This window comes from Hoplias malabaricus, chromosome Y (assembly GCF_029633855.1).
Source record: "Hoplias malabaricus isolate fHopMal1 chromosome Y, fHopMal1.hap1, whole genome shotgun sequence".
NCBI classification, from domain to species: domain Eukaryota; kingdom Metazoa; phylum Chordata; class Actinopteri; order Characiformes; family Erythrinidae; genus Hoplias; species Hoplias malabaricus.
The window spans coordinates 26,178,743-26,205,312 of record NC_089820.1 but is presented as its reverse complement, the minus strand read 5'-3'; the positions used below and the strand labels follow the sequence as shown (position 1 = coordinate 26,205,312).

General features: G+C 45.1%; 1 protein-coding gene across 1 annotated transcript in view; it reads left to right on the top strand.

Annotated features, from left to right (window-relative positions):
• The first annotated feature begins 484 nt into the window (after positions 1-484).
• LOC136677839 (metal cation symporter ZIP14-like) overlaps positions 485-26,570 on the top strand; it is a 39,263-nt gene continuing 13,177 nt past the window's right edge. Inside the window, exons 1-5 of the mRNA XM_066655505.1 lie at positions 485-642; positions 8,107-8,366; positions 9,799-9,970; positions 12,670-12,839; positions 16,577-16,699. Of these exons, the coding sequence (XP_066511602.1) occupies positions 8,112-8,366; positions 9,799-9,970; positions 12,670-12,839; positions 16,577-16,699 (720 nt within the window). The 5' untranslated portion in view covers positions 485-642; positions 8,107-8,111. The remainder of the gene's footprint in view (positions 643-8,106; positions 8,367-9,798; positions 9,971-12,669; positions 12,840-16,576; positions 16,700-26,570) is intronic.

Here is a 26,570-nt window from a genome sequence, read left to right as displayed (position 1 = left end):
TCTCGTTTATATCAGCTCTGTCTCCTCTGAACCTCTGCAGCTGCTGCGGTGTTCTTCAATAAAAGCCCATTCTTCCTAGAAGTGCTATGTTGTCATTGTCTTTTTCATATTTTGATTAACCACACAATGACTCTGTCCTTGGAATGAATAAAGACACTTTTGTATGTAAATAGTCACCTGTAATATGTAAATTATGTAAATTAAAAAGGATAAATACATGAAAATATAGCATTATTCTTTTTAAAATTACTAATTAATTTCCATGTATTTATTCTTAATCTTTTGTCCTGCACACTTCCTTATAATAATGAGGAACATATTATTTTTAAAATTTAAATTGTTCTATATTTTTAAGACGAAAAATTAATTAATGTAGGCACAAAAATAAATTTAATACAGAAAACACCTCAAACACACGTCGCTGGAAAAAGGGGCGTGTCTTTTGACGAAATGCCACGTAACAAAAGAAGGTGGCGCCTCGTCTTAGAAAAGAAGGCGCACCGCGGCCGCAGCTCGAGACGCAGCGAGAAGTAAATAATAAACAACAACAAACAGGGATAAATACATAAACGAGATAAACAAGTTTAAAGGAGGAGACGCTTCAGAGGATCACAGAAATAAAACCAGGCGCCAGAGGAAAGCGTGAGTACTTATTTTCAAAATAAGAGTCCTCCATCATTTTAAAATATGTATTAATTAATAAACAATAAAGTAAATATGTAAAACAGCAAATAAACATCATTACAGATTACAGAGGTTGTAACAGGCAAATGGTCTACCCTTTGTTTTTTTTTCTCTCCAGGTTCTGTGTGCAACTCTTCCGTTCCACCTTAAATATCGCACCAGTTACTGCACCGTTTAAGGTGGAATGGAACAATTCAAAAGCAACCTGGCGAATGAGCAGCTAAATTTATTCTTAATGTTTTAGAGAATCGTTGTGTGAATGTGGTCCTTATACGCGATTCGGTCTGATTATTAGTTTAATAATTATTGTTATTATTTCTGTAGATGTTTGTTTGATGCAGTCCACAGCTGATGCTGCTGCTGTTGGGAAACAGTGCAAGTGCAAAACAGTGTATTTCTATTAGATTGAGGCCTTTTAGAGCACAAATACAGACTGAAGTGTAAATCACTCGTGAATAACTGTGTGGTTTAATTTTCCAAAGCTTTTTGTTTATTCTAGTTTTGAGGTTGTGATAATTATATAAAAATGTGGTGGCATTTTCCATCAAAATCACAGTGATATTTGTGTTAGAATGAATAACAGATTTTAAGATAAAATGATGCTTTAATTCTGTTTCTTTGGGACTGTTTTGCTACAGTTTTCCTCCATAATAATAATAATAGTAACTTTTTCATCACATTCATTTTAGCTTCATCAGAAAATAAACACATTTAACCAGTGTCTAAAGCTGAAAACTGAAATCCAGCACAGTTTCCTAATATTCTGTGGAACGCTGAGCCAGAGGTTCGAGGTTCGAGCTGGAAATGATCCTAAATGCTAGATTTTCAAAGCTGTAAACAAGACTGTGGAGTCAAAGATTAAGGGTTTTAACTAAAGTGAGAACTAAAGGGGCCCTAAAACAGAGCCCTGAGGAACACCACGCTGCTCTTTTGACTAGGTACGCTCCCAGTTTGTTCTGACAAATATTAGGGGTCTACAAACCAGGTCAGAACCTGTCTCTCTTACCCAGGGACGCACAGAGCTGTAGTTTATTGAGACATAAGAACAGTTTATAAACATGTGGTTGTGTTTCAGATGAAGGTTTTTAAAGTGTGTTTCACAATATTGTTTTAATGTATTGTACCTAAGATACTGCTGTTATATAAACAGTTCCTGGGACAGAATCATACCAAATGTGCCCAGTGTTTTTCTAAAGCAGCTGTGTCTCCATCAAACGGAAATGTGGACAGTTTTGTAAATAATAAATAAAACATGGTGAGTTGTTTACTTGGTGAATAACAGCAGAATCAGAGAGAAATGAACACCTCCAACAAACAGCTGTTTATAATAAAACACCTATCAGCCAGAACATTATAACCACCTCACTGTTCCCCCCTCACTGTCCCCTCTCTCAGCTCCAATGTCCCCTCACTGTCCCCTCTCTCAGCTCCAATGTCCCCTCACTGTCCCCTCTCTCAGCTCCAATGTCCCCTCACTGTCCCCTCTCTCAGCTCGACTGTCCCCTCACTGTCCCCTCTCTCAGCTCCACTGTCCCCTCACTGTCCCCTCTCTCAGCTCGACTGTCCCCTCACTGTCCCCTCTCTCAGCTCCACTGTCCCCTCACTGTCCCCTATCTCAGCTCCACTGTCCCCTCACTGTCCTCTCTCTCAGCTCCACTGTCCCCTCACTGTCCCCTCTCTCAGCTCCACTGTCCCCTCACTGTCCCCTATCTCAGCTCCACTGTCCCCTCACTGTCCCCTCTCTCAGCTCCACTGTCCCCTCACTGTCCCCTCTCTCAGCTCCACTGTCCCCTCACTGTCCCCTCTCTCAGCTCCACTGTCCCCTCTCTCAGCTCCACTGTCCACTCACTGTCCCCTCTCTCAGGTCCACTGCCCCCTCATTGTCCTCTATCTCAGCTTCACTGCCTCCTCACTGTCCCCTCTCTCAGCTCCAATGCCTCCTCACTGTCCCCTATCTCAGCTCCACTGTCTCATCTGTGAGGACACTGTGGGACAGGTGTACACTCTGCTGTACTCTTACTGTAGCAGGTGTAAAGGGCAGGGTGTGTGTTCTGTGAGGTTTAAAGTTGCTGTGTGTGTAAAGTCTCTGAGAGGACAGAGCTGTCGTGTTTGTGCACTGAAGTGAAGTCAGCGGTTAGCATTCGGGGAGAAAGGTGAGCCGTAGAGGAGACACGGCTGAGACATGACTGTCAGCGAAATACAAGCTGCTTTTAAACGTCTCGATAAAAGGGCTTTCATCAGTGCCTCGGTGTCTGAGGTTAGGCCCTGCCTCTGAGGAGGTTTAGAGGGAGGAGAAGGAGCCTGGAGTCCTTAGGGACACTTTAATACTCTTCTGTTGCTTTGACCCTGTGTTTAAGATCATTGTCATATTTCTGTTCGGGATTCAGTGCTGTTCCTGCTGCTGATCTCTCACAGCTCTGTAACGACAACCAGCTCCTCACTCTAACACACACACACACAGACACTCTTCTCTGTTCTCTCTCTTTCCCTGTTCTTTTCTTGTCATTCTGCTTTTCACTTCTGTTTTCTTTCTCTCGTCTTTGTCTTCGTCTTTTGTGTTTTTTGTCTTCGCTCTTTCATTTCCCATTTTCTCATTCTCCGAGCTTCTGCCTCTGTCTCTCTCTCTCTCACACACACACATACATACACACACATATGTACACATACACACACACACACACATGCATTGTCACACACACACGTACGTACACATACACACACACATATATATATACGTACACACACGTATACATGCACACATACGTACACACACACACACACACAAATTCAAGGTTCAAATTTTATACATTTATTATTTCTTTTAATGTTTAACATGTTCCTTGACTCCCACTGTTCTTTAGATTTCTCTTTTATCATCAACATGATCATTATTATTATTATATGTTATTTCCTTTTAAATAATCAATATTATTGTATTAATGCTTTGGCAAAACTGTATGTAAATATGGTCAGGTCAATAAAGCTTATTGAATTAGAGAGAGAGAGAGAGAGAGAGAGAGGCAGAAGCTCTGAGAATGAGAAAATGTGAAATGAAAGAGCGAAGATAAACAAAACACAAAAGACGACAAGTGGAGAAAGAATAATGAAGGAAAACAAAAGAAGAGAAAGACGAGAGAAAGAAAACAGAAGTGAAAAGCAGAATGACAAGAAAAGAACAGGGAAAGAGAGAGAACAGAGAAAAGTGTGTGTGAGTGTTAGAGTGAGGTGTTTGAGTGTGTGTGTGTGTGTGAAAGAGATAAAACCATATATTGAACCATAACCAGTTTAACTCCAGTGAATAACCCCCTGTCATCGTCCTCTGAACAAAGGACACTGTACAAAAGGTTTCATCTTCATCAGCAGAACACGTGTGTGTGTGTGTGTGTGTGTGTGTGTGTGTGTGTGTGTGTGTGTGTGTGTGTTCATTCCATGAGCTGATGTTGATCCTCTGAGTGAGGGGTGTGTTTTGCTGCTGAAGGTGAAACCTTTGTACAGTGTCTCCCTCTTTTTATTGAAGAGGAGAATCTTCTCTAAAGTATATACTTTTTTTGGAAAGTGTGTGTGTGAGGGGTGTGTTCGCGAGGAGTCTGTCCAATCACAGCGCTGGACCCGTGTTTATGTGAGAGCACTAAGACGAGGTTAAACTCAGCAAAACAGACACAACGAGCGCGGAGAAATAAGAGCACTGAGTAAAAATGGAGAAGAACGAGAACAGTGAAAATGGCTAAAAACCAGAGCTTCTGCTCCTCGCTCCTCACTGCTGTGCGCTCGGGGTCGGGGTGAACAGCGAGCGGCTCATTATCATTTAAAGGAACAGGTGCTGAAAGCGGGCGTTCTGAACAGGGGCTGTTTACACAGGGGGAGAACACTGCTGTGGGGTTTGGACCAAATCGTGGGGTAGAGGTTGATACTCAATTAGATCATTTGTTAAAGTCATTTGTTGTTGGGCGTGAGGCCAGTGACAGGGGGTTATTCACTGAAACTCTGGGGAGAAAGGTGTGTGTGTGTGTGTGTGAGAAAGAGATAAAACCATATATTGAACCCTAATCAGTTTAACTCCAGAGAATAACCCCCTGTCATCGTCCTCTGAACAAAGGACACTGTACAAAAGGTTTCATCTTCATCAGCAGAACACACCCCTCACTCAGAGGATCAACATCAGCTCATGGAATGAACACACACACTCACATATATATATACACACACATAAATACTTATACATACACACACACACACTCTCTCTCACACTCTATCTCTCACACACACACACACTCCAGCCTCCTTGTTCCACACTTTCTCTCTGATGTTAAAGTGTTGTTGCAGACGTTGGTTTGGTATGTTCTACCTCTTCTCCATTCTACCTTACAATCTCAGCACACACCTCTGACACGTTCTCTGTGTGTGTGTGTGTGTGTGTGTGTGTGTGTGTGTGTGTGTGTGTGTGTGTGTGTGTGTGACGATGTCTGCCTTGCACCACGTCTCCTGTAAAATAATGATGTCAAGGTTTTTAATACATTCTTTAAAAACAATGCTCAAGTTTTTAAACCAAAAGCTGAAGAGTTCAGTCCCTGAGTGAAGTCCCTCACTGAGAGTGAAGCCATGTTAGGTTTATATTTTAAGACTAGATTGATTCTTATAAACAATGTACATTTACAGATGCACTTCTCCTGGGGCTCGTGAGTCTGTGCAGTTTTAGTCTTTGCGGTGTGATCCTCTGAGGGCGGTGGCGTAGCTGGACCTCTGCTGAGGCCTGTGCTGCTGGGAGAGTGAGGTTGCCAGGTCTCTGCTGTGAGTGCTGGGCTGGCAGTGGGGTGACGTAGCGCTGCTGTGGGCGGTGAGGGCCTGCTGGAGTATGCTGGGCTGGTTGGAGTGGGTCGCGACTGTGTGGCCGAGGGCTCTGGTACCGGACGCTCTCCTCTGAGTTCTGTGGTTGTGCGTGTGTCGACCCAGTGCCGTGTTTTCAGTGTTTTGGCGAACTCTCTGACACTGTGTTTGTTTAGTTGGATGTGATCATAGAGTTGGTGTGTGGAGAGAAGAACACACTCCTGATTAACCCCTTCATTTCAGCTCAGGGGGACGCTGTGTGTGTAGTGAGTCTCTCTCAGAGAGAAAATACTGAGAAATAGTGTGAAATAATGGAGGGAGGAGGAATATATGTGGAGTTCTTTGTTGTTCAGAGATGCCTTCCCTGATGAAGCACTTCTGGCCTCTGGAGGAGTGTAAAAGAGGAAACCGAGTGTAAGCCAAGTGCAGTGTTCCTCAGGGCTCTGTTCTTAGACCCCTATTGTTCTGTTTATTTACAGCCCCCAGGACACAAGCTGAAATTCTCTCTCTCTCTCTCTCACACACACACACACTGTTCCTTTACACGCCCATTCCTCAATTTCCTGCAACTCTTAAGAATAAGCACTTTTGGTTTCATAAAGACTTTTAAAGGACCTTTACATCACGTGATGATTCTTTAAATGGTTCTTCAAACTCACATCTTTTTAAAAAACACGTTTTTTTTGGAGCCAAAAGTGCTTCTTTTAGAGCAGTGGTAATTTATTACAATTCATTAAGGTCCTTTTAAAGAAAATGGTCTCAAGCCAAGGTCCAGAACTTAATGTGTAACCTGCAGATGATCAGTGCCACATCCTTAAAGTAGCCTCATCATTAGAGCGTAATTTTATGATGAATTTCAAACCAGTTACATTTAATAAAGAGATTTATTAATAATTATAAATAATAATAATCTAAATAAAATGTTCTTTTCTCATTTCAAGTTCATTAAAATGTACAAATAAAACAATGATTTAAAGTAAATACATGTTTAAATAAAGTCCCTAATGACTTTTGTAGTTGCAGTTGACTTTACTGCTTTTCCATTAGCAGCGATCTGATTGGCTCTTACTGCTGGAGGGTGGGACTTTCTCCGTAAACAGAATCCATGTTCAGATTTATGAGAATTTCAGCCCGTAATCGTTCCTTTATTATTAAAGTCTCTGGTTTTAACTCGCACCGCACCGTCGTCCCGAAAGTGTCCTAAAGAGCTTTGATCTCGTCCCTCGGGCTGTTTTTACTGGCCCCAGGACAGCGGCGTCTGGACCCTGCCCTGTGTGTGTCACTCAGTGGAGTCACAGCGCTCGTCATAATGCACAGATCTGATTGGCTGAGGAGCCTCACGTGTGATCTGCAGAAACACATGTGATTGGTCGGTGAGTTTCCTGGAGCGCTGAACCTGCACCGTAACGACTAGAAGAGTCACACCACTTCAGACACACACTCTGTTCACAACTAAACAGCTCTTAGTGGTTTATCAGCTACAGGTCCAGGTCAGGATCGAACAGAGTCTGGGTCTGAACCGGGACCTGTTCCTGAGCCCTGGTTTATGGCACCGCTCAAAAATCCTTTGCAGCAGCTTTATTTGGAATAGAGCTTAGAACTGGTGACCTTCCGACCCCAGGCTCCTGCTCTGACCCTAAGACAGTGACGGCTCTGTTTCCTCCTGGTCACAGTTGAGGGAATGAGAATCACGGTAAACACACCTGAGTTTACCTGGGATTAACTGTCCACAGCAGATCAATCAGCAGAGAGTGGCGTGGTGTTCCTCAGGGTCTGGTTCTCGGGCCCCTGCTGTTCCCTCTGTATTCACACCCCCAGGACACATCCACCCTGAGCACAGTTACCTGCTGGTGTCTCCCTGCCCTGTGGGCAGAGCCAGGGCCAGATATTGGCTAATGACGGGTTCTGCTGTGGTGAATGAGCTCATTCGTGTTCTGCTGAGTCTGGAACACAGGGCCCTTCTTCTCGGTCGGGATCAGGTTTAAACACAGGCCCCATGTCCTGGGGGGAGTATGTTCGGGCGGGGGTCAGCGGACCACATAATTACCTGATAATTTCAGGTTAAAGTTGCTGACTGTTGACTTGGATAACGTCACTTTAATTTCGAGTTAAAGTGAGAAACTCCAGCCAGGTTCTGTTTTATGAAAATAATGAAATAAGTTACGTCTTTTCTCTTACTAACGGCCTCCTCGCTTTACATCGACTTTAAATATTTTACATCCGTTTACATTCAGAGTAAAAATTCACTTCCTCTAAACTGAATTAAATTAAACCAGACACTAAACTAAACTCACCTTCCTCCAGGAGTTTTACTATTTTTTTTTTAACCTTTTTATAATTACTCATTTATAACACTGTCTGTCTCTCTCTCTCTCTCTCTCTCTCTCTCTCTCTCTCTCTCTGTGTCTCTTTCTCTCTGTCTGTGTCTCTTTCTCTCTTTCTCTCTCCCTCTCTGTCTCTTTCTCTCTGTCTGTCTCTCTCTCTTTCTCTCTCCCTCTCTGTCTGTCTCTCTCTCTCTCTCCCTCTGTGTCTCTCTCTCTCTCTGTCTCTCTCTCTGTCTGTCTGTTTGTCTCTCTCTCTCTCTCTCTCTCTCTGTAGGTGATATGGCTAATGGCTGCAGTGAGCTGACGCTGATCGTGTTACTGACCCTGGGTCTGTTGGGAGGGGTCAGTGTGGTCAGTGGTCTTGGAGATCTCTCCCCAGCGCTGGTTCTGCAGGATCTGCTCAGTCGCTATGGAGACAACGGAACCATCTCGGTTCCACAGCTACGGGTTCTCCTCACGAAGCTCAATGCTCAGAATGAGACAGAGACGAGGACGAGGGCAGAGCTCAGCAGCTCCAACCACTCCACGTCCACGGTGAGTCTCTGAGGGACACTGAGCGGGACGCGGTGCTCCGAACACAATGTCAGGAACTCAGTTCCAACCGCTTCAGGTCTTATTGGCCTAACCGTATAAAATACACAGGACCTCCTCACAGCACTGTGGGGACCCCATACCTTACTCTCCACACACCCCTCATTTCTGAGTGTCCTCTCTCCCCTCGGAGCTGAGTTACAGGGCGACACGGGACAACCTTCAAGACCCTGATACGTCATCAGAACACAGTAGAATGCTGCAGTAGAATGTAATCGCTTCACTATTTAAGGTGGAACTGTAAATTTACAGCTAACCCCCGAGACCTCAGCTCCTCGTGCTGTTTTCTGCTCGTTCTGAAGTAAAGGCCATAATCCACTGACACTACATTAAACTCAGAGAATACACTGGGGCTCATAGAGTTTACAGGAGGAAACACTGACACCTGTGGGGTTCTTTCGGCGCTGCGCAGCGTCTCGCCGCTGATTCACAAGGTGTCAGTAACCCTCCGCTTGGAGCATGACTCTGAAACATCTCACGGGACACGGGGGGTGCAAAGGGGTTGGCACTGACAGAGCCTTCAGAAAGGTGTGTGTGTGCGTGTGTGCGTGCGTGTGCGCGTGTGTGTGAACGACAGTGCTGTGTGCAGTGAGGCTGGGGAAGGGTTCCGGAGTGTACAAACTGTTCCTGATCTCAGGGTCATTGATACGGCGCCACGTTAAAGACAAACAGACAACAGAGAGGTCACAGCGCCCAGACCCAGAGTGAACACACACACCTCATTGTCTACTCATCACTCTCAGTGAATCTCTGGAGGGTTGAGCAAGAGTTATGTCTCTGTGGAGGGACAGTATCAATATCTCCTAATAACTCCCCCCTCCCCCTCAGGGACACGAGCCCCACAGCAGTGTTCTCCCCCTGTGTAAACAGCCCTGTTCAGAACGCCCGCTTTCAGCACCTGTTCCTTTAAATGATAATGAGCCGCTCGCTGTTCACCCCGACCCCGAGCGCACAGCAGTGAGGAGCGAGGAGCAGAAGCTCTGGTTTTTAGCCGTTTTCACTCTGTTCTCTTTCTTCTCCGTTTTTACTCAGTGCTCTTATTTCTCCGCGCTCGTTGTGTCTGTTTTGCTGAGTTTAACCTCGTCTTTGTGCTCTCACATAAACACGGGTCCAGCGCTGTGCCATTCTAAAGTCTCTGCACTTGACGTCAGAAGCGGAGCAGAATCAGAACGGCTCGTTTTATCCTGTGTTTCTGACTCAGGCAGCGCACAGAAAATTGACTGGGGTCTTGTTTCACAGTGTGTGGGTTGGAGGGCTCCAGATTCACATTTTAATGTGAACATGCAGTGAACTGTGTGTGTGTGTGTGTGTGTGTGTGTGTGTGTGTGTGTGTGTGTGTGTGTGTGTGTGTGTGTGTGTGTGTGTGTGTGTGCAGTGTCTGTCTGCAGGTGTACTGGAGGTCAGTGGTCTGAGTGAACGTTCCCGTTTGGACGGTCTGGGTCTGAGGGACTTCTGCCCAACAATTTTGCACCAATTGGACACGAGAGCCTGCAGAACCCAACAAAACCAGGATCTAGAACCCAGCACCCGACCCAGTGATGCTGAGGGTAAGAGAAAACACACACACAAGCTTTCCTCCTGAACTGAAGAGGTTAATCAGGAGTGTGTCTCTCATCACTGCAATCTCGGGTCCTCTGGGAGACTTCACACTAGACACTAGAACACAGTTCCACTGTTCCACACACCAGAGGAACCCCATCACTCCAGAGAACACAGTTCCACTGTGGGGTCTCTGTCCCCCTCTGGTGGTGGTGTAGGGGTTTACAGGGTGGTGTTCTGTTCGTCTGTGTGTGTTGTGTGACAGTGAGTAGTTAAACAGTAAATTGTGGAAATGAAGAGTGCAGTTTTCCTGGGGAACGCAGGAATGGAGTCCAGTGCTAGACTCTTTGAGGCTGTGAGTACTGTGAGTTACCTTTAACTCCGGCGAGACCCTTAGAACCAGAGCAGTGTAATTCAGGTCCGTAGCTGAGGTCTCTATCAGAGTCCTGACAGGAACCATCACTCCAGCAGGGGGCAGCATCCCTCATACTGAGATTATTACCTCACACAGATTCATACTGTATTTTCTGCACAGTTACTGCAGTGATGAGGATCACTCTCCTGTTTAATGTCCAGGGTACGAGCAGGGGTTCCGAAACCATGGAGTGCTCCCCCTGGTGTGCCGGGGGTGTAGGGAGTGGTGCTGTAATGCTGTATCCCTGCTCTAACCTGTCTCTGACTTTCCACAGCTCAAAGAGGAAGATGTTTTTCATTGTGGGGTGGTGTTTTAGCAGCATCTCATCCAGAGGGTCTTCATCAGTGTCTCACACACTAACCTCACGAGGATGATGACATGTTGTGCTCTAATAACTGCTTTAATCATTACATTACATCAGCAGCAGGAGACTGTGTTTATCTCTTAAATAACATCATTTACAATACACACACACACACACACGCACATATAATTGTGTATACATCTGTGTTTTTGTGTGTGTGTGCGCAGTGTGGGGTTATTCAGTTGGGATTTTGTCTGTGTATGTGTATAAACCTGTGTGTGTGTGTACAGTGTGGGGTTATTCGGTTGCGAGTGTAACCGTGGTCAGTGGCTTTGCACTGACCGGTGTGTTTGTGGTTCCACTGATGAGGACCCAGTTCATGCGAAGAGCTCTCGTCTTTTTCATCGCTCTGTCCATTGGAACACTGTTCTCCACTGCCATCTTCCAGCTGCTGCCAGAGGTGCAATACACACACACACACACACACACACACACACACACACCAACCAAACAACTAACATTTCTACAACTAATGATCCTGTCAATGGGGAGTAGACATGGAGGTGTCGTAACCAGGGAGATGAGTGCAGCAGAACCATGGAGCTGGGTGTAGTGTAACTGTAGAAACAGCTTTGGTGATACTATGGGAACAAAAGTCCTATAACCATGGAAACTTTGTTGTACCTGTGGAAATGCATGTGCTGGGAACATAGAAACAAGAAGTGTGTTACTATGGAAAGGAGTGTGATGTCTCTATGGAAACAAGGGTAGTATCTCTATGGAACAGAATATGGAAAGGAGTTTGTCACTGTAGAAACTAGTGTAGAACACTATGGAAACAAGCGTAGGACACTTGAATCATGTGTAATGTCAATTTGGAAACACTTGTGTGGTCTCTATGGAAACATGTTTAATGTCACTATGGAAATTAGTGTAATGTCACCATGCAAACCAGTGTAGGTCACTATTGAAACAAGTGTAATGTCACCAGAGACAGTGTAGGTCACTACAGAACTGGGTGTTGGTCACTATGGGAATAAGTATAGGGTTTCTGTGGAAATGAGAGTCACTATGGAAACTAAAAGGGAGGTAGGCCTCTATGGAAACGTGTTTGTCACTATGGAAATGAGTGTTTGTCCCTATGGTTACCAGTGTAGGTCACTAAAGAAACCAGTGTAGGTCACCATGGAAACTAGAGTAATGCCACTGTAGACACCTGTAGGTCACAATGGAAATGAGTTTAATGTAACTATGGAAATGAGTGTGATGTCACTATGGTAAAAAGTGTAATGTCACTCTAGAAATGAGTGTCGGTCACTGTAGAAATGAACGTAGTGTTGGGTTTCTATGGAGGCAAGTGTAATGTCACTATGGAAACTAGTGTAGTTCACTGTAGAAAGGAATGTAGGGTTTTTCACAGTACCAGTTCTGTTTACAGTTGTACTGTGTTCGGTTTAAGAGCCTACCAGAGTTCTGTGTTGGTTCTATTATATTTCTGTTAGTGTTTTTGTTAAGGTGGTTCTGTTCAAAGTTTTGCTACATGTGTTAGTGGCTCTGTCCTGGTTCTTTTACAGTTCTCCTATGGTTCTGTTATGATTATGTTAATGGTTCTGTTGACGGTCCTTTCTCAATCACTGCATGAGGTTTTAAAGATGGTTCTTCTCTTTTCCTGAAATCCAGCTCCGGAACCACAGATATCCAGTTTCACACCAGAGCCCTGAGGCTCGGAACTGATCAGAGTGATCGGGAACTGATTGATCACTGCTCGGCTGATTGATCTGTGATTGGAAATGAGGGTATGAGGGGTGATCTCTGATCAGTTACCGATTGCTCGATTGATCTCTGATCGTCTGTTGAATTTGAAACTGAATTCACTTTGATGTTTGTTGTCATCCTTTTCTCAGGATCAGAATTCCACATTTTACACTAACTACCACCCCCCCAACTCTCTCCTTCTGTCTCTCTCTCACTCTCTCTCTGTCTCTCAGTGTGGGGGTATGGGTTCCTGTGTGTTACGGTGATTTCTCTGTGCTCTCTCTTTGGGGCGAGCGTGGTTCCGTTTATGAAGAAGAAGTTTTACAGTCGCGTGCTGCTGTATTTCATAGCTCTGGCCATCGGGACGCTCTACTCCAACGCCCTGTTCCAGCTCATCCCTGAGGTACCGGCCTGGTTCTGTGCCCATCCATGGCCTTTCTGGACCTCAGTTAGAGGGTGGTGGGTCAGAGCAGAGGAGACGCTGAGGAACTCTGATAAAAAACACAGCTCTGTCTGAGCTCAACACTGGGGTCCGAATGCCGACCTGAGGCGGGTTTAACAAAGATAAACAACAATAAACACTGATAAACAATGAAAAACAACAGATAATATAGACAAAAAACCCAATAAACAAAAATAAACAGAAACAACCATAAACACTGATAACAACAATAAACAACAAACACAGATAAACAACAATAAACACCCATAACAAACACTGATAATAAATACAAATAACAAACATGATAAAGAAAACAACAATAAACACTGATAACAATAAACAGTAACAGAGATAGACAACAATAAACACTGATAACAATAAACACAACAATATACACAGATAAACAACAATAAACACCCATAACAAACACTGATAATAAATACAAATAACATAAACACAATAAAGAAAAATAAATATAAACAACAATAAACACTGATAACAATAAACACAATATACACAGATAAACAACAATAAACACCCATAACAAACACTGATAATAAATACAAATAACATAAACACAAAAAAGAAAAATAAACATAAACAACAATAAACACTGATAACAATAAACACAACCATATACACAGATAAACAACAATAAACACCCATAACAAACACTGATAATAAATACAAATAACATAAACACAATAAAGAAAAATAAACATAAACAACAATAAACACTGATAACAATAAACACAACAATATACACAGATAAACAACAATAAACACCATAACAAACACTGATAATAAATACAAATAACATAAACACAATAAAGAAAAATAAACATAAACAACAATAAACACAACAATATACACAGATAAACAACAATAAACACCCATAACAAACACTGATAATAAATACAAATAACATAAACACAATAAAGAAAAATAAACATAAACAACAATAAACACAACAATATACACAGATAAACAACAATAAACACCATAACAAACACTGATAATAAATACAAATAACATAAACACAATAAAGAAAAATAAACATAAACAGCAATAAAGACTGATAACAATAACAGATAGACAACAATAAACACTGATGAATGACAAACATGAATAAATGACAATAAACACAGATAAACAACAAAAGACAGCTATAAACAAACATGGATAAACAACAACAAACATCTATAAACAAAAATAAACCATTTTGAATACACACCGCCCGTCTGCAATCAATCACAGTCCCACGGGACACGGAAAGGGAGGAGCTTCTCACGTCTGCAGAAAAAAGTCTACACTTATGAATGTTTATAAATGGTTTAACATTGGTTAATTACATGGTTATTACTTAGGTTGTAAACACTTTTAAGGTCACTAATAATCATCTGTAACACAGAGACAGATTCTGAAAGTGATGCGAGGTCCAGATCATCCCCGACTTAATGTGTTGATTTTAGACTTTCTACAGGTGATTTTTAACATAAATGTAATAAAACATGTTCACTGTAGTTGTTTAAATACAACATTACTCTTAGAATTAAGTACAAACTACAATATCGTTTGATGTTTCACGGCTGATGGACTGTTACGCCATGTTGAAAACAGTGTTTATGTCACGATTGGGCAGTTCATGTTCGACTTCAGCTTCAGAAGGGGTTCATGTGGCGACACCTGGTGGGGAACTTGTTTTTCTGATAAAAGCAACACCACTTGAAAGCAGCGTAACTGAAAATGTCCAGAAAGGCAGTAAACTCAGACCTGAGAATGTGAATTTAGTCATTTCACAGGTTCACATTATTATTAATGTATAAAAAGACAATATCACAGGTAAAAGGTTCAAAGCATTAACAAATCCGTGCTGGAGCTGACAGGGTTAATGTCGACTTATGGAGGGAAGGATTCAGCGAGAACTGAGGTTTAACTGTATATGGATGAGGGTTCACTTTTTGGCAAACAACAGCTCACTGTTACACTTCCTCTATCTGTGTTATAACTGATTATTAATGACTATTAATGTCTTTACAACCTCATTAATTACCTTTAATAAGCAGACATCAAAACCATTTATAACCCTTTATAAGTGTTGACTTGTTCTGACCTGAAGCTTCTATCGACTGTTAATGGTTGTATCTGATGTACAGTTAGAGCAGAGGCTGTTATTTATGACCTACACTGTGCACTATGCAGTGTGGAGGGAGAAATTTGAATTTGAGGCTTTGGAAATATGGACAGTGTTGTAGCTGTAGTTTAGTGTGTCATGCGTTGTCATAGCAACCGTTCTTCACATCCTGTTAGTAAGAAACTAGCATCTTAATATTGTGTATGCTAGCCGACAAACTCTTTTAAGGCTACTGCAGAGTGTACATAATGTAGAATTAGCCTAGTACATTATAGGAATGCAGCCTCTGTGACAACACAGCTTTCAAAATAAAAGCCCTGAAATTTATAAGGTTTTAAAGCCATGAGGTGTGTGACCCTGAAGGTTTCAGCTCAGAGATAATGTGACTTCCATCTCCTCCTTGGAGGGGGGTGGAGATGGATGATAAACGCAGAGAGGGATAACCAATAAATAAAACTTAACGGCGTCAGTCGAGGCTCCGCTGTGGAACCGAAGTCAAACTTTCAGAACTGAAGACCCTCCCTGGACCTCCACCCACCCCCATAAACAGGACCTCAACACCACCCCCGCTTACCCCCCGCCCCACACTGTAGCAGCCGGACACCTGCGAGGACCAGGACAGTTCCACTCTGTAAATATCTAGAACTACAGAACAATCAGATCCTGATCAGATCACATCAGATTACCACCTCTTTATCAATCTCCTTTGATCTTTTTCTCTTTGTGTTTTTTATCAGAGCTCGATTCATTCAGATTTAATCACTGCACGTTATTCAAATGATCATTCATTAATTAACATATTTAAATTGGGATCGTGTCTCAGAGTCTCCTCTGTCCAGACTGAATGGGGGGGTGGGGGAGGTACTTGTTTTCCTGAGGTAAGCCTTGATCTAAATGACCTTTGACCCTTTCCCTTTTGACTTTAAGTTCCCTGGAGTTTAAAGAATATTTGATGAAAGAAGAAAATTTTTCATCTTCCTTTTATTTCAGACGAGTCGGGTCTGAACAGATTTAGGACGAGGAAGAGAAAAGAGGGATGGAGGGAGGAGAGAAGAGGGATGGAGGAAGGAGAGGACGGATGGATGGAGTGGGAGAGAAGAGGGATGGAAGGAGCAGAGAAGAGGGAGGAAGTGAGACCATTTGAAGAGGAAGAGGGAAGATAAAGGAAGAAAAGAAATAAAGGACATAGGGAGAGTCCAGGTGTTTAGCGAGCTCAGGTGTTTAGCGAGCTCAGGTGTTTAGAGAGCTCAGGTGTTTAGCGAGCTCAGGTGTTAGGCGAGCTCAGGTGTTTAGAGAGCTCAGGTGTTTAGAGAGCTCAGGTGTTAGGCGAGCTCAGGTGTTTAGAGAGCTCAGGTGTTAGGCGAGCTCAGGTGTTTAGAGAGCTCAGGTGTTAAGAGAGCTCAGGTGTTAGGCGAGCTCAGGTGTTTAGAGAGTCCAGGTGTTAGTGGTTCCAGGTAATTCTGGGTGGTTAGACTAACTCAAACATCACATCCCCCACCCACCATCACACTGTTGTTGTTGTTGTTGTTGTTGTTGACGTTGATGACCTGTGTGTGTTCCTCAGGCGTTTGGCTTTGATCTGATGGAGAGTGACTACGTGTTTAAGTCGGCTGTGGTCTTCGGGGGTTTTTACCTTTTCTTCTTTACTGAGAAAGTCCTGAAGATGATCCTCAAACCCAAGAACAAGGTACACATACACACATACACACACACACACACACACACACACACACACACACACAGGAGCGACTGCCCACTAAAGTCAACAGCTTCTTCCACACCACAGGCTAAAGTCCACAGGGCAGTGCGGCCCGACATCATCCTCTCTCTTGACATCTGGGTCAGACCCGGAGTACCGAGCCGTCAGGGACTGAGGGGTGTCCAGAGAACGGAAATGACACCAGGGTCAGTGCAGTGTTGGGAGGAAACTGGGGAAAATGTAGTCCCTGACTGACCTTTCTGGCTGTGAGCGGAGGGTTGTGTGATTATCGCTTCATTCACAATATCATCATCATTTCTAAACCGATATAAAACCCCAACATGAAGCTAACAGTGACATTCGGACTTGTTTACGTTAATGACGTCCTGCAGTTAGCCGTAACACACCACACGCTCTTTACACGCGGCGTTTAGACACAGTGAAGTACGGTGGAGAGCGGCTCTGAGGCAGAGCAACCTGCTCCAAAAGGGCAGTGGCTTCAGTCGTGTGGAGGGGGCGTGGTCACAGAATATCAGACGTACAATAAACCACGGAAACACAACTGATCTGTTCCACCTCCTCGAGCAGAAACACCCGGCTGAGGACGAGGAAAATCAAAAACACTGTTAGAGTTCAACAGCCAATGAGCTCTGACCCCAGCAGAGACCCTCCACTGACTCGACTCAGACGCTGTTCTGTGTGTGTGTTATTTAATGTGGAGGTTAAAGGGCGGTCTGTGTTCACACTGCGTCCTCTGTGCTTTGGTCGTGTGGTAGATTTAGATTCTACATTCTTTATTTTACAAAATCACAACCTTAGTAAGTTACTGTTGTTTACAAAATAAACAGTTCTTTACAGACTTTATTTCTCTCTTCTACAAAGTTTGACTTTGTTACATCTGTAGAAACATGTAACTTTTAAGAAAAACATTAAATATTACTATTATTTCTTTAATATCTTTGAATCAGTGAATATCATTTATTTTGTTGCAGTAGTGCAGGGGTGTCAAACTAGATCCACGGAGGGCCATGTGGGGTGCAGGTTTTCTTTCCAACCATGCAGAAACCACACCTCATTCCACCTGTTTTTAATCATTGGATCTAATCAGTAGATCTTGACTTTCAGTAGTGTGGGGCTTTTGCGTGGTTGGAAAGAAAACCTGCACCCACACGACCCTCCGTGGATCTAGTTTGACACCCCTGCTGTAGTGTGTTATTAAATAAATAAAGAGAGAGGTTTGAAGAAACTGGTGAACACCGCCCTCTTTTGGACAAGAACGTACACTGCAACTTTCACCAAACTCATCTCTGTTTTCTGTTTTTGCTCTCTGCCCTTACTCTCCTCTCTTCTCTCTCTCTGTTTCTCTCTGCCCTTACTATCCTTTCTTCTTTCTCTCTCTCTCTGCCCTTACTCTTCTCTCTTCTTTCTCTCTCTCTCTCTCTCTCTCTGCCCTTACTCTCCTCTTCTTTGTCTCTCTCTCTCTCTGCCCTTACTCTCCTCTCTTCTTTCTCTCTCTCTCTGTCTCTCTCTCTGCCCTTACTATCCTTTCTTCTTTCTCTCTGCCCTTACTCTCCTCTCTTCTTTCTCTCTCTCTCTCTCTCTCTCTGCCCTTACTCTCCTCTCTTCTCTCTCTCTCTCTCTGCCCTTACTATCCTTTCTTCTTTCTCTCTCTCTCTGCCCTTACTCTTCTCTCTTCTTTCTCTCTCTCTCTGCCCTTACTCTCCTCTTCTTTCTCTCTCTCTCTCTCTCTCTCTGCCCTTACTCTCTCTCTCTCTCTCTCTGCCCTTACTCTCCTCTCTTCTTCCTCTCTCTCTCTCTGCCCTTACTCTCCTCTCTTTCTCTCTCTCTCTCTCTGCATGCTGGGAGTGGGCGGAGCGTTTGTGAGTGTGTGAGAGCGGTGGTGTGTGTGGCGTTGAGCTTGTGCTGTTTTTCCTTTTTGATATTTTTTTCTTAACTCTGGTGTTTGGTTTTTCCGAAGTTTTCACACTTTATTCTAAGCACTAGGGTTATCGATAATCCGCCGCGTACAGTGTGGGGCGAGTAATGGCCTCTCGCTTCGCGGCGGCAATGCCGTCTCTCTCCCGTGCGAACGGGTTCAGGTGCGTTCCCCCGGCCCAGGCCTCGGTGGAGAACATGCTGCTCGCGGTGGGGGGGAAAGTCGGGAATAGTAAGATCTGTTCGTACACCGTGTACGCGACCACGGACAGTCTAAAATGTTTTCAGTGCGGGAGCAGTAAGCATAAGCGGTTCGACTGCCCTTTAAACGAACAGAGGGCCGCGCAGGAGGACCAGGCCTCTACTGCAGCTGAGACGAGTGTGGTTCTGGAGAAGGGTGCGGTGAGTGACGCTCCTGTGGATGCTGGAGAGGGCTCGTCGGGGACTCTAGCTCCGGAGGCAGGTCGTGGACAGGAGGTGAGTGAGCGGTTGGAGGGCAGTGTTGAAGGTAATGGGGATGGTCAGGTTCAGGCTGAGCAGCCCAAGGTTGGGCAGGACGGTGAAGGACCTACCACCCTTATTAGTGAGGTAGGTAGTGAGTTGGTGGCTGGTGCTCAGGGGGTAGAGGTAGTTGGTGATGGGGTAGATGTTGTTAAGACTAGTGAAGAGGTGAGTTTGGGACCTGGTGGTGGTATGGATTTGGGGGTGATTCGGATTAGTGATCACTTGGGGAGTGGAGCTGATTCTCAGGAGAACGTGGGGGTGAGAGGTGGTGTAGTCACAGGGGGTGAGTTTATTGATCAGGTGAATATGGAGATTGTTTGTGGTGTGGATGTAGGCAATGAGTCTGGTGTTGAGGTGGGTGGTGGTTTAGGTGCTCAGGTGAGCGGAGGTGTTAATGCTCAGGTGAGCGGAGGTGTTAATGCTCAGGGGAGCGGAGGTGTTAATGCTCAGGGGAGCGGAGGTGTAGGAGCTAAGGTGAGCGGAGGTGTTAATGCTCAGGGGAGCGGAGGTGTTAATGCTCAGGTGAGCGGAGATGTTAATGCTCAGGGGAGCGGAGGTGTAGGAGCTAAGGTGAGCGGAGGTGTTAATGCTCAGGGGAGCGGAGGTGTTAATGCTCAGGGGAGCGGAGGTGTAGGAGCTCAGGTGAGCAGTAATGTAGGAGCTCAGGTGAGCGGAGGTGTTAATGCTCAGGTGAGCGGAGGTGTAGGAGCTAAGGTGAGCGGAGGTGTTAATGCTCAGGGGAGCGGTGGTATTTGAGCTCAAGTGAGCAGTAATATAGGAGCTCAGGTGAGCGGAGGTGTTAATGCTCAGGTGAGCGGAGGTGTAGGAGCTAAGGTGAGCGGAGGTGTTAATGCTCAGGGGAGCGGTGCTATAGGAGCTCCAGCGAGCAGTAATGTAGGAGCTCAGGTGAGCGGAGGTGTTAATGCTCAGGTGAGCGGAGGTGTTAATGCTCAGGTGAGCGGTGGTATAGGAGCTCAAGTGAGCAGTAATGTAGGAACTCAGGTGAGCGGAGGTGTTAATGCTCAGGTGAGCGGAGGTGTTAATGCTCAGGTGAGCGGAAGTGTTAATGCTCAGGTGAGCGGAGGTGTTAATGCTCAGGTGAGCGGTGGTATAGGAGCTCAAGTGAGCAGTAATGTAGGAACTCAGGTGAGCGGAGGTGTTAATGCTCAGGTGAGCGGTGACTCTGAAGAGGCTGGACCGAGTACTGCAGGTTGTAGTTTTCAGGTGCTGGTACCAGAAGGTATCAGTGAATCTCAGTCTGGTTCAGCCTTGTCTCAGGAGGAGGCTATGGAGGTGGCTATGGAGGAAGCTATGGAGGAGGACAGAATGTCTGAAGTGTCTGATTTTGGAGGGAGTCAGTCTGGAAGTGAAACGTTGTACTCTGTGGAGCAGATAAACTCGTTTTTAGATGTTACTAAGGGCAGACCTGTTGAGGTCAAGGATTTTTTCCCTGACCTGGACAAGTTTGTGTGTTCAGTTTTAATGGCACAGAAGACTACTAGTTACGACATTCTCTCGAAACAAAAGCGTTTCCGTTTAAAAAAAACTCGTCACTGCGATCAGGAAAGTAAAAGGTGCTAAGTCTGGTGTGTCTCGTACCGTTCGTAAAAATGTCTGAACACTGAACACGTAGGAAGAGGGTCCCTCTTAATCTTTCTGCTTGTTTCCTGCTCTATTACTGTCTCTCTCTCTTTTCTATTATCATGGGTTTTCTAAGGGTGGGCTCTTTAAACGTTAATGGTTTTAGAGACAAAGATAAACAGGCCCTTTTTTATGAATTTTTTTCCCTTAAGAAATTAAATATATGTTTTTTACAAGAGACTCATAGTGATGACGGCTCAGCCTCTGAGTGGGGCCTGTGGTGGAAAGGGGAATGTTTTCTAAGCCATGGTTCGAACGTTAGCGCAGGGGTTGCTATTCTTTTCTCTCAGTCCACTAGAGTGAGCGTACTGTCTGTAGATGAAGTAGTAGCTGGACGACTTCACATGGTTAAAGCCAGACTCAGTGATCATGTTTTTATTTTTATTAATGTGTATGCCCCAAACAGAGGTGCAGAAAGAGGTGAGCTGTTTGTGAGGCTGGAGCAGTTACTGCAGTCCCTACCTTCAGACGGCACTGTTGTGTTGGGAGGGGATTGGAACAGCACTTTGGACTTTGTTAATGATAGAAACGGTGAAGAGCCTCATCCTCAGTCCGGTCAGACTTTGGCCACAGTTCTATCTGGTTTTAATTTAGTTGATGTTTGGAGGGAAAAACACCCTTCTGTCAGACAGTACTCCTGGATTAGGGTTTTTGAAGGGGGTGTGTATGCGGCCCGTTTGGACCGTTTTTATGTTTCTGATGGTGCTCGGAATATGATCAGTCAGTCTACCATTCAGCCCACCTCTTTCTCTGATCATCATTTATGTACTGTGGTCTTTTCTGTTGCTCCTCAGACCTATGGCAGCCCAATGTGGTATTTTAATAAGACACTTTTAGCAGACAAATCTTTTTGTGATCATTTTAAACTGTTTTGGGGAGAGTGGGTCTGTAAAAAAGGTGACTTTGTTAACCTTCTGCAGTGGTGGGAAGTGGGGAAGTCCCAAATTAAAAACTTTTGTCAGGACTTCACCGCCTATTCCACCTCCAAACTGAGGGCGGCAGTGAGTAAACTGGAACAGGACATTTCTAATATACATGACTTCATGATTCTACAGAATTCACTGGATCTACGGGCCGATCTCACAGCAAAGTTACAGGAACTGAGTGATATTTTAAAGGAGAAGGCAAAGGGAGCTCTGGTACGGTCCAGGTTCATGTCGGTGCGGGACATAGGTGCTCCTACTGCCTTCTTTTTTAATCTTCTCATCCACACAAGTGTTTGGTGTCTGTCCGTAAAGCTGATGGAACCATCACGGCAGACCCAGTGGAGGTGAAGAGACTGGCTGTGGATTTTTATACCGAACTGTACACGGCAGGTGCTCGGGATCAGCAGTGCTCCGCGACCCTGCTCGAAGATCTCCCTCAACTTGATGAGCACCACAAGCAGGACCTGGATGCAACTTTGACGTTTGAGGAGCTCACCGCAGCTGTCACTCAGCTGTCGTCTGGTAGAGCGCCGGGAATCGACGGTCTGCCGGTGGACTTCTACAAGGCTTTCTGGGGGATCCTCGGGAGGGACTTGTACGAGGTTCTGCTGGCCGGCCTCAATGCTGAGGTGCTCCCAAGTAGCTGTCAGCGCGCCGTTTTATCCCTCCTCCCGAAGAAGGGAGACCTCTGCTTTTTAAAAAACTGGAGACCCGTTTCACTGCTGTGTTCAGACTATAAGATACTCTCCCGCTGTATTGCAAAAAGACTCAAAGGTGTTTTAAGTACGATTGTTCATGAGGACCAGTCTTACTGTGTGCCTCGACGCTGCATATATGACAATCTGTTTTTAATCAGGGACTTGTATGACTATGCAAAAATGTTTCATTTAGAGTTTGGTTTTTTATCATTGGACCAAGAAAAAGCATTTGATCATGTAGATCACGATTATCTTTTTACAGTTTTACATGCTTTTGGTTTTGGTGATGTTTTTATGTCTTGGGTAAAACTGCTCTACTCAGGGGCCTCGTGTCTGATTAAGGCGGGAGGGGGTTTGAGTATTCCTGTGCCTGTCAGTAGGGGGATACGGCAGGGCTGTCCTTTGTCTGGGCAGCTCTACGCACTTGCAGTGGAACCCCTTCTGATTTTAATTAGAAAGAGACTCTCAGGTTTAAACATTATGAACGTTTTATATAAAGTCTCTGCCTATGCAGAGGACATAACGGTAATAGTAAAAAATGACCAGGATGTTATATCCCTGCAAGACACTCTAAATGTTTACAGCAAGGCCACCTCTGCCAAACTTAACTGGGACAAAACTGAGGCTTTGTGGCGTTGCGTCAGCTTTGTGGCACAGGTTCACTGTTCTCAACCCACCCAGACAACTGATCGATGACATCCAGAAAATACTTGTGAACTTCTTCTGGTCGGGACAACACTGGCTCAGAGCAGCGGCCCTGTCTCTGCCTGTACAGGAGGGGGGACAGGGACTTATTGACATCCGGTCCAGAATCGCAACCTTGCGTCTACAGGCTGTGCAGCGGTTGCTGTACGGAGGAGAGCGAGGCTGGAAGGTCGTGGCCTGTGCTCTATTGCGGCGCGCTGGTGGTCTGGGGCTGGACCGGCATCTGTTCTCCCTTCTGCTGGAAGGGGTGGATTTGATGGGGCTGACTTCATTTTACACAGCAGCGCTGGAGGCATGGCAGCTGTTCTCTTTTTCAAGGGACAATTCCACTGAGCCTTCAGCGTGGATCTTCGAGGAGCCACTGTTTCACAACGCCTCTTTTCCATCGTTACAGCTCATCTCAGGAGCTTTGAGGACTGCCCTGATGGAAAGCGGACTTGTTAAGGTTCGTGACCTGCGGAGGGGTGGAGACTGGGTGCCTGCGGAGCGGTTGGCTGAGATGGTCGGTCTGAGGTCGGTGCGGTTAGCTCAGCAGCTGCTGGACCGGCTAAGGGCTGACCTCTCTGTTGCTGCCTGTGAGTACCTGGACGCCACCCCGGTGGAACAACAACATCTGAGTCAGCAGGTCACGTTCCCTGAGCTGATGATGGACATGGACTGGGAGGGATGGCAAGAGGGGCAGGGGACACTCCTGTCTTTAGACACCCCTGCTCTTGGGATTTTCAGTGTTCTACACAAACGGACCCTGTACCAGGCCTGTGTCAAAACAATCCATCTCCGCAGCCTGAGGGACGTGAAGGAGTCTGGGTGGGCCGAGGTTGTTCCGACTGATGCTTCCCCTAAACGTAGCTTGCGGTCCCTGTACAAACGAACCATCGAGAAGAGGGTGGGTGACCTCCAGTGGAGGATTGTACATGGGATTATAGCCACAAACAGACACGTGGCACGGATTGATCCCGCACTTGGGGACGGCTGTCCTTTTTGTGGTGAGACCGAGACCTTGTCCCACTTGTTCTTGCTGTGTGCCCGGCTACACCCCATCCTGGGTGTGATTAAAGAGTGGGGCATGAAATTTTTAGGCTTTTTTACTGATTGTTTTTTCTTTTATGGTCCTGAGTACTCGGCTTCAAATAAGGACAGAGTAGTGATTTTAAATTTTCTATACGGTGCCGTGAAACTGGCCATCTGGTGCACCAGAAAAAACAAGATGAAAGGTACTGGGGGTACTGACCCCGTCATGATGGTCAGGGGTTTAATTTTAAAGAGGCTCACTGTGGAATTCAGCTACTACTCTGTGACTGATAATGTGGACTGTTTCTTTGCTGTGTGGGGGGCTGGGGGCTTGCTCTGTGAACCCGATGGACTGGCTGGTTTCATGTTGAATCTGTGACTGGATGGTTTTATTTATTTATTTTTCTTTTATTTCAGTTAATTGAGTCTTTAAACTTTGTTACTGGTTTTATTTGTTAATAATTTTGAATTAAAGGTGTGTTGAACATCTCTGTCTGCCCTTACTCTCCTCTTCTTTCTCTCTCTCTCTGCCCTTACTATCCTTTCTTCTCTCTCTCTCTCTGCCCTTACTCTCCTCTCTTCTTTCTCTCTCTCTCTGTCTCTCTCTCTGCCCTTACTATCCTTTCTTCTCTCTCTCTCTCTGCCCTTACTCTCCTCTTTTCTTTCTCTCTCTGTCTGTCTCTCTCTGCCCTTACTATCCTTTCTTCTTTCTCTCTTTCTCTGTCTCTCTCTTTGCCCTTACTTTTCTCTCTTCTTTCTCTCTCTCTCTTTCTCTCTTCTTTCTCTCTCTCTCTCTCTCAATTCAATTCAAATGTCCTTTATTGGCATGACAAATATTGACACTTGTTTTGCCAAAGCTATGTTCAATATCAGTGGAACACAAAAGAACATTTAAAGTAAATACACTGTAAATGTAACAGGTAAGAAACAGATACTAATAAAAACATACACATTAATACACACAGTAATGAGCAGTACTGAATAAACAGTGTGGGGTCAGGGTGGGGGTCACTCACTGTCCCTCAGATCATTGCAGGCGTGGACGTACTGTGCTGCCAGGGTGCAGCACTCTTTATTCTCCCCGAGGAGGAGGGGCAGCTTCTCAGAGTCGGGGAGGTGTGTAAAGGCTGGGATTCTGAGGGAGATTTTGGTGAAGAACTCTGCTCTGATCTGGTGGTATTTAGTGCACTCAGTGAGGAAGTGCAGCTCTGTCTCGGGTCTGTTCAGAGGGCAGTGCTGACACACTCTCCGCTCTCTGGGCAGCCAGGTCTTCCTGTGTCTGCCCGTCTCTATGGCCAGGCCGTGGGCACTGAGTCTGTATTTGGTGAGGGTGGATCTCAGTTTGGGGTCAGTCAGCGTGGTCAGATAATCTGCCGCTCTGTACTGACGGGTCAGGGCCGAATAACACTGCAGTTTACTCTGGGATCTGCACTGAGTCTCCCAGTAGTGGATGTAGTTCTGCTGTAGATGCGTTTTAATTTGGTTTGTTCTGATTGGTGTGTACTGGTCCTGAGCGTGTGGGGTGTTAGTGTGTGTTAGCGGGGTGTTAGTGTGTGTTGGTGTAGAACTGTAGCTCAGGACCAGTTGAGTGAGGGGACTGTGGTGGTTGTTGACCTCTTGGTGCTGCAGAGCTTTGTAAAGGTACGAGTGGGGGTCGCTGTGCTGTAAATGTGTCCAGAATTTGATCGCCCTTTGTTGTATTTTTAGAATCAATGGATATTGGCCTAATTCTGCCCTGCATGCGTTGTTCGTGGTGCTCCTGTGCACCTTTAGAATACTTTTACAGAACTCTGCATGCAGGGTCTCAATCGGATGTTTGTCCCATTTTCTGAAGTCTTGGTTTGTGAGCGGACCCCACACTTCACTGCCATAAAGAGCGATGGGTTCAATTACAGATTCAAATATTTTAAGCCAAATTCTAATTGGAATTTCTACAGGAATGTGTTGTTTTATGGCGTAGAAAGCTCTGCGTGCTTTTCCTCTCAGTTCATTCACCGCCAAGTTAAAACTTCCAGATGAAGTGAGTTTAATTCTTAAATAATTATAATTATCGGAGTGTTGGATCGTGTGTGTACCCAGTCTAAACATGTGTGTGTTTCCCTGAGATCTGGATCTCTTCTGAAATATCACCGTGTTTGTCTTTTTCAGGTTGCCCAGTTCTGACAGTACTGCTCCAGCAGGTCCAGGTTCTGCTGTAGACCCTGCTCGGTGGGGGACAGCAGAACCAGGTCGTCTGCGTAGAGCAGGAATTTAATCTCTGAGTCGTGCAGAGTGAGACCGGGCGCTGCAGAACGCTCCAGAATCAAGGCCAATTCGTTTATATAAATGTTAAATAGTGTTGGGCTTAAGCAGCAGCCCTGTCTCACTCCGCGCTCCTGAGAGAAGGAGTTTGTTTGTTTGTGTCTCTCTCTCTGCCCTTACTCTCCTCTCTCTTTGTCT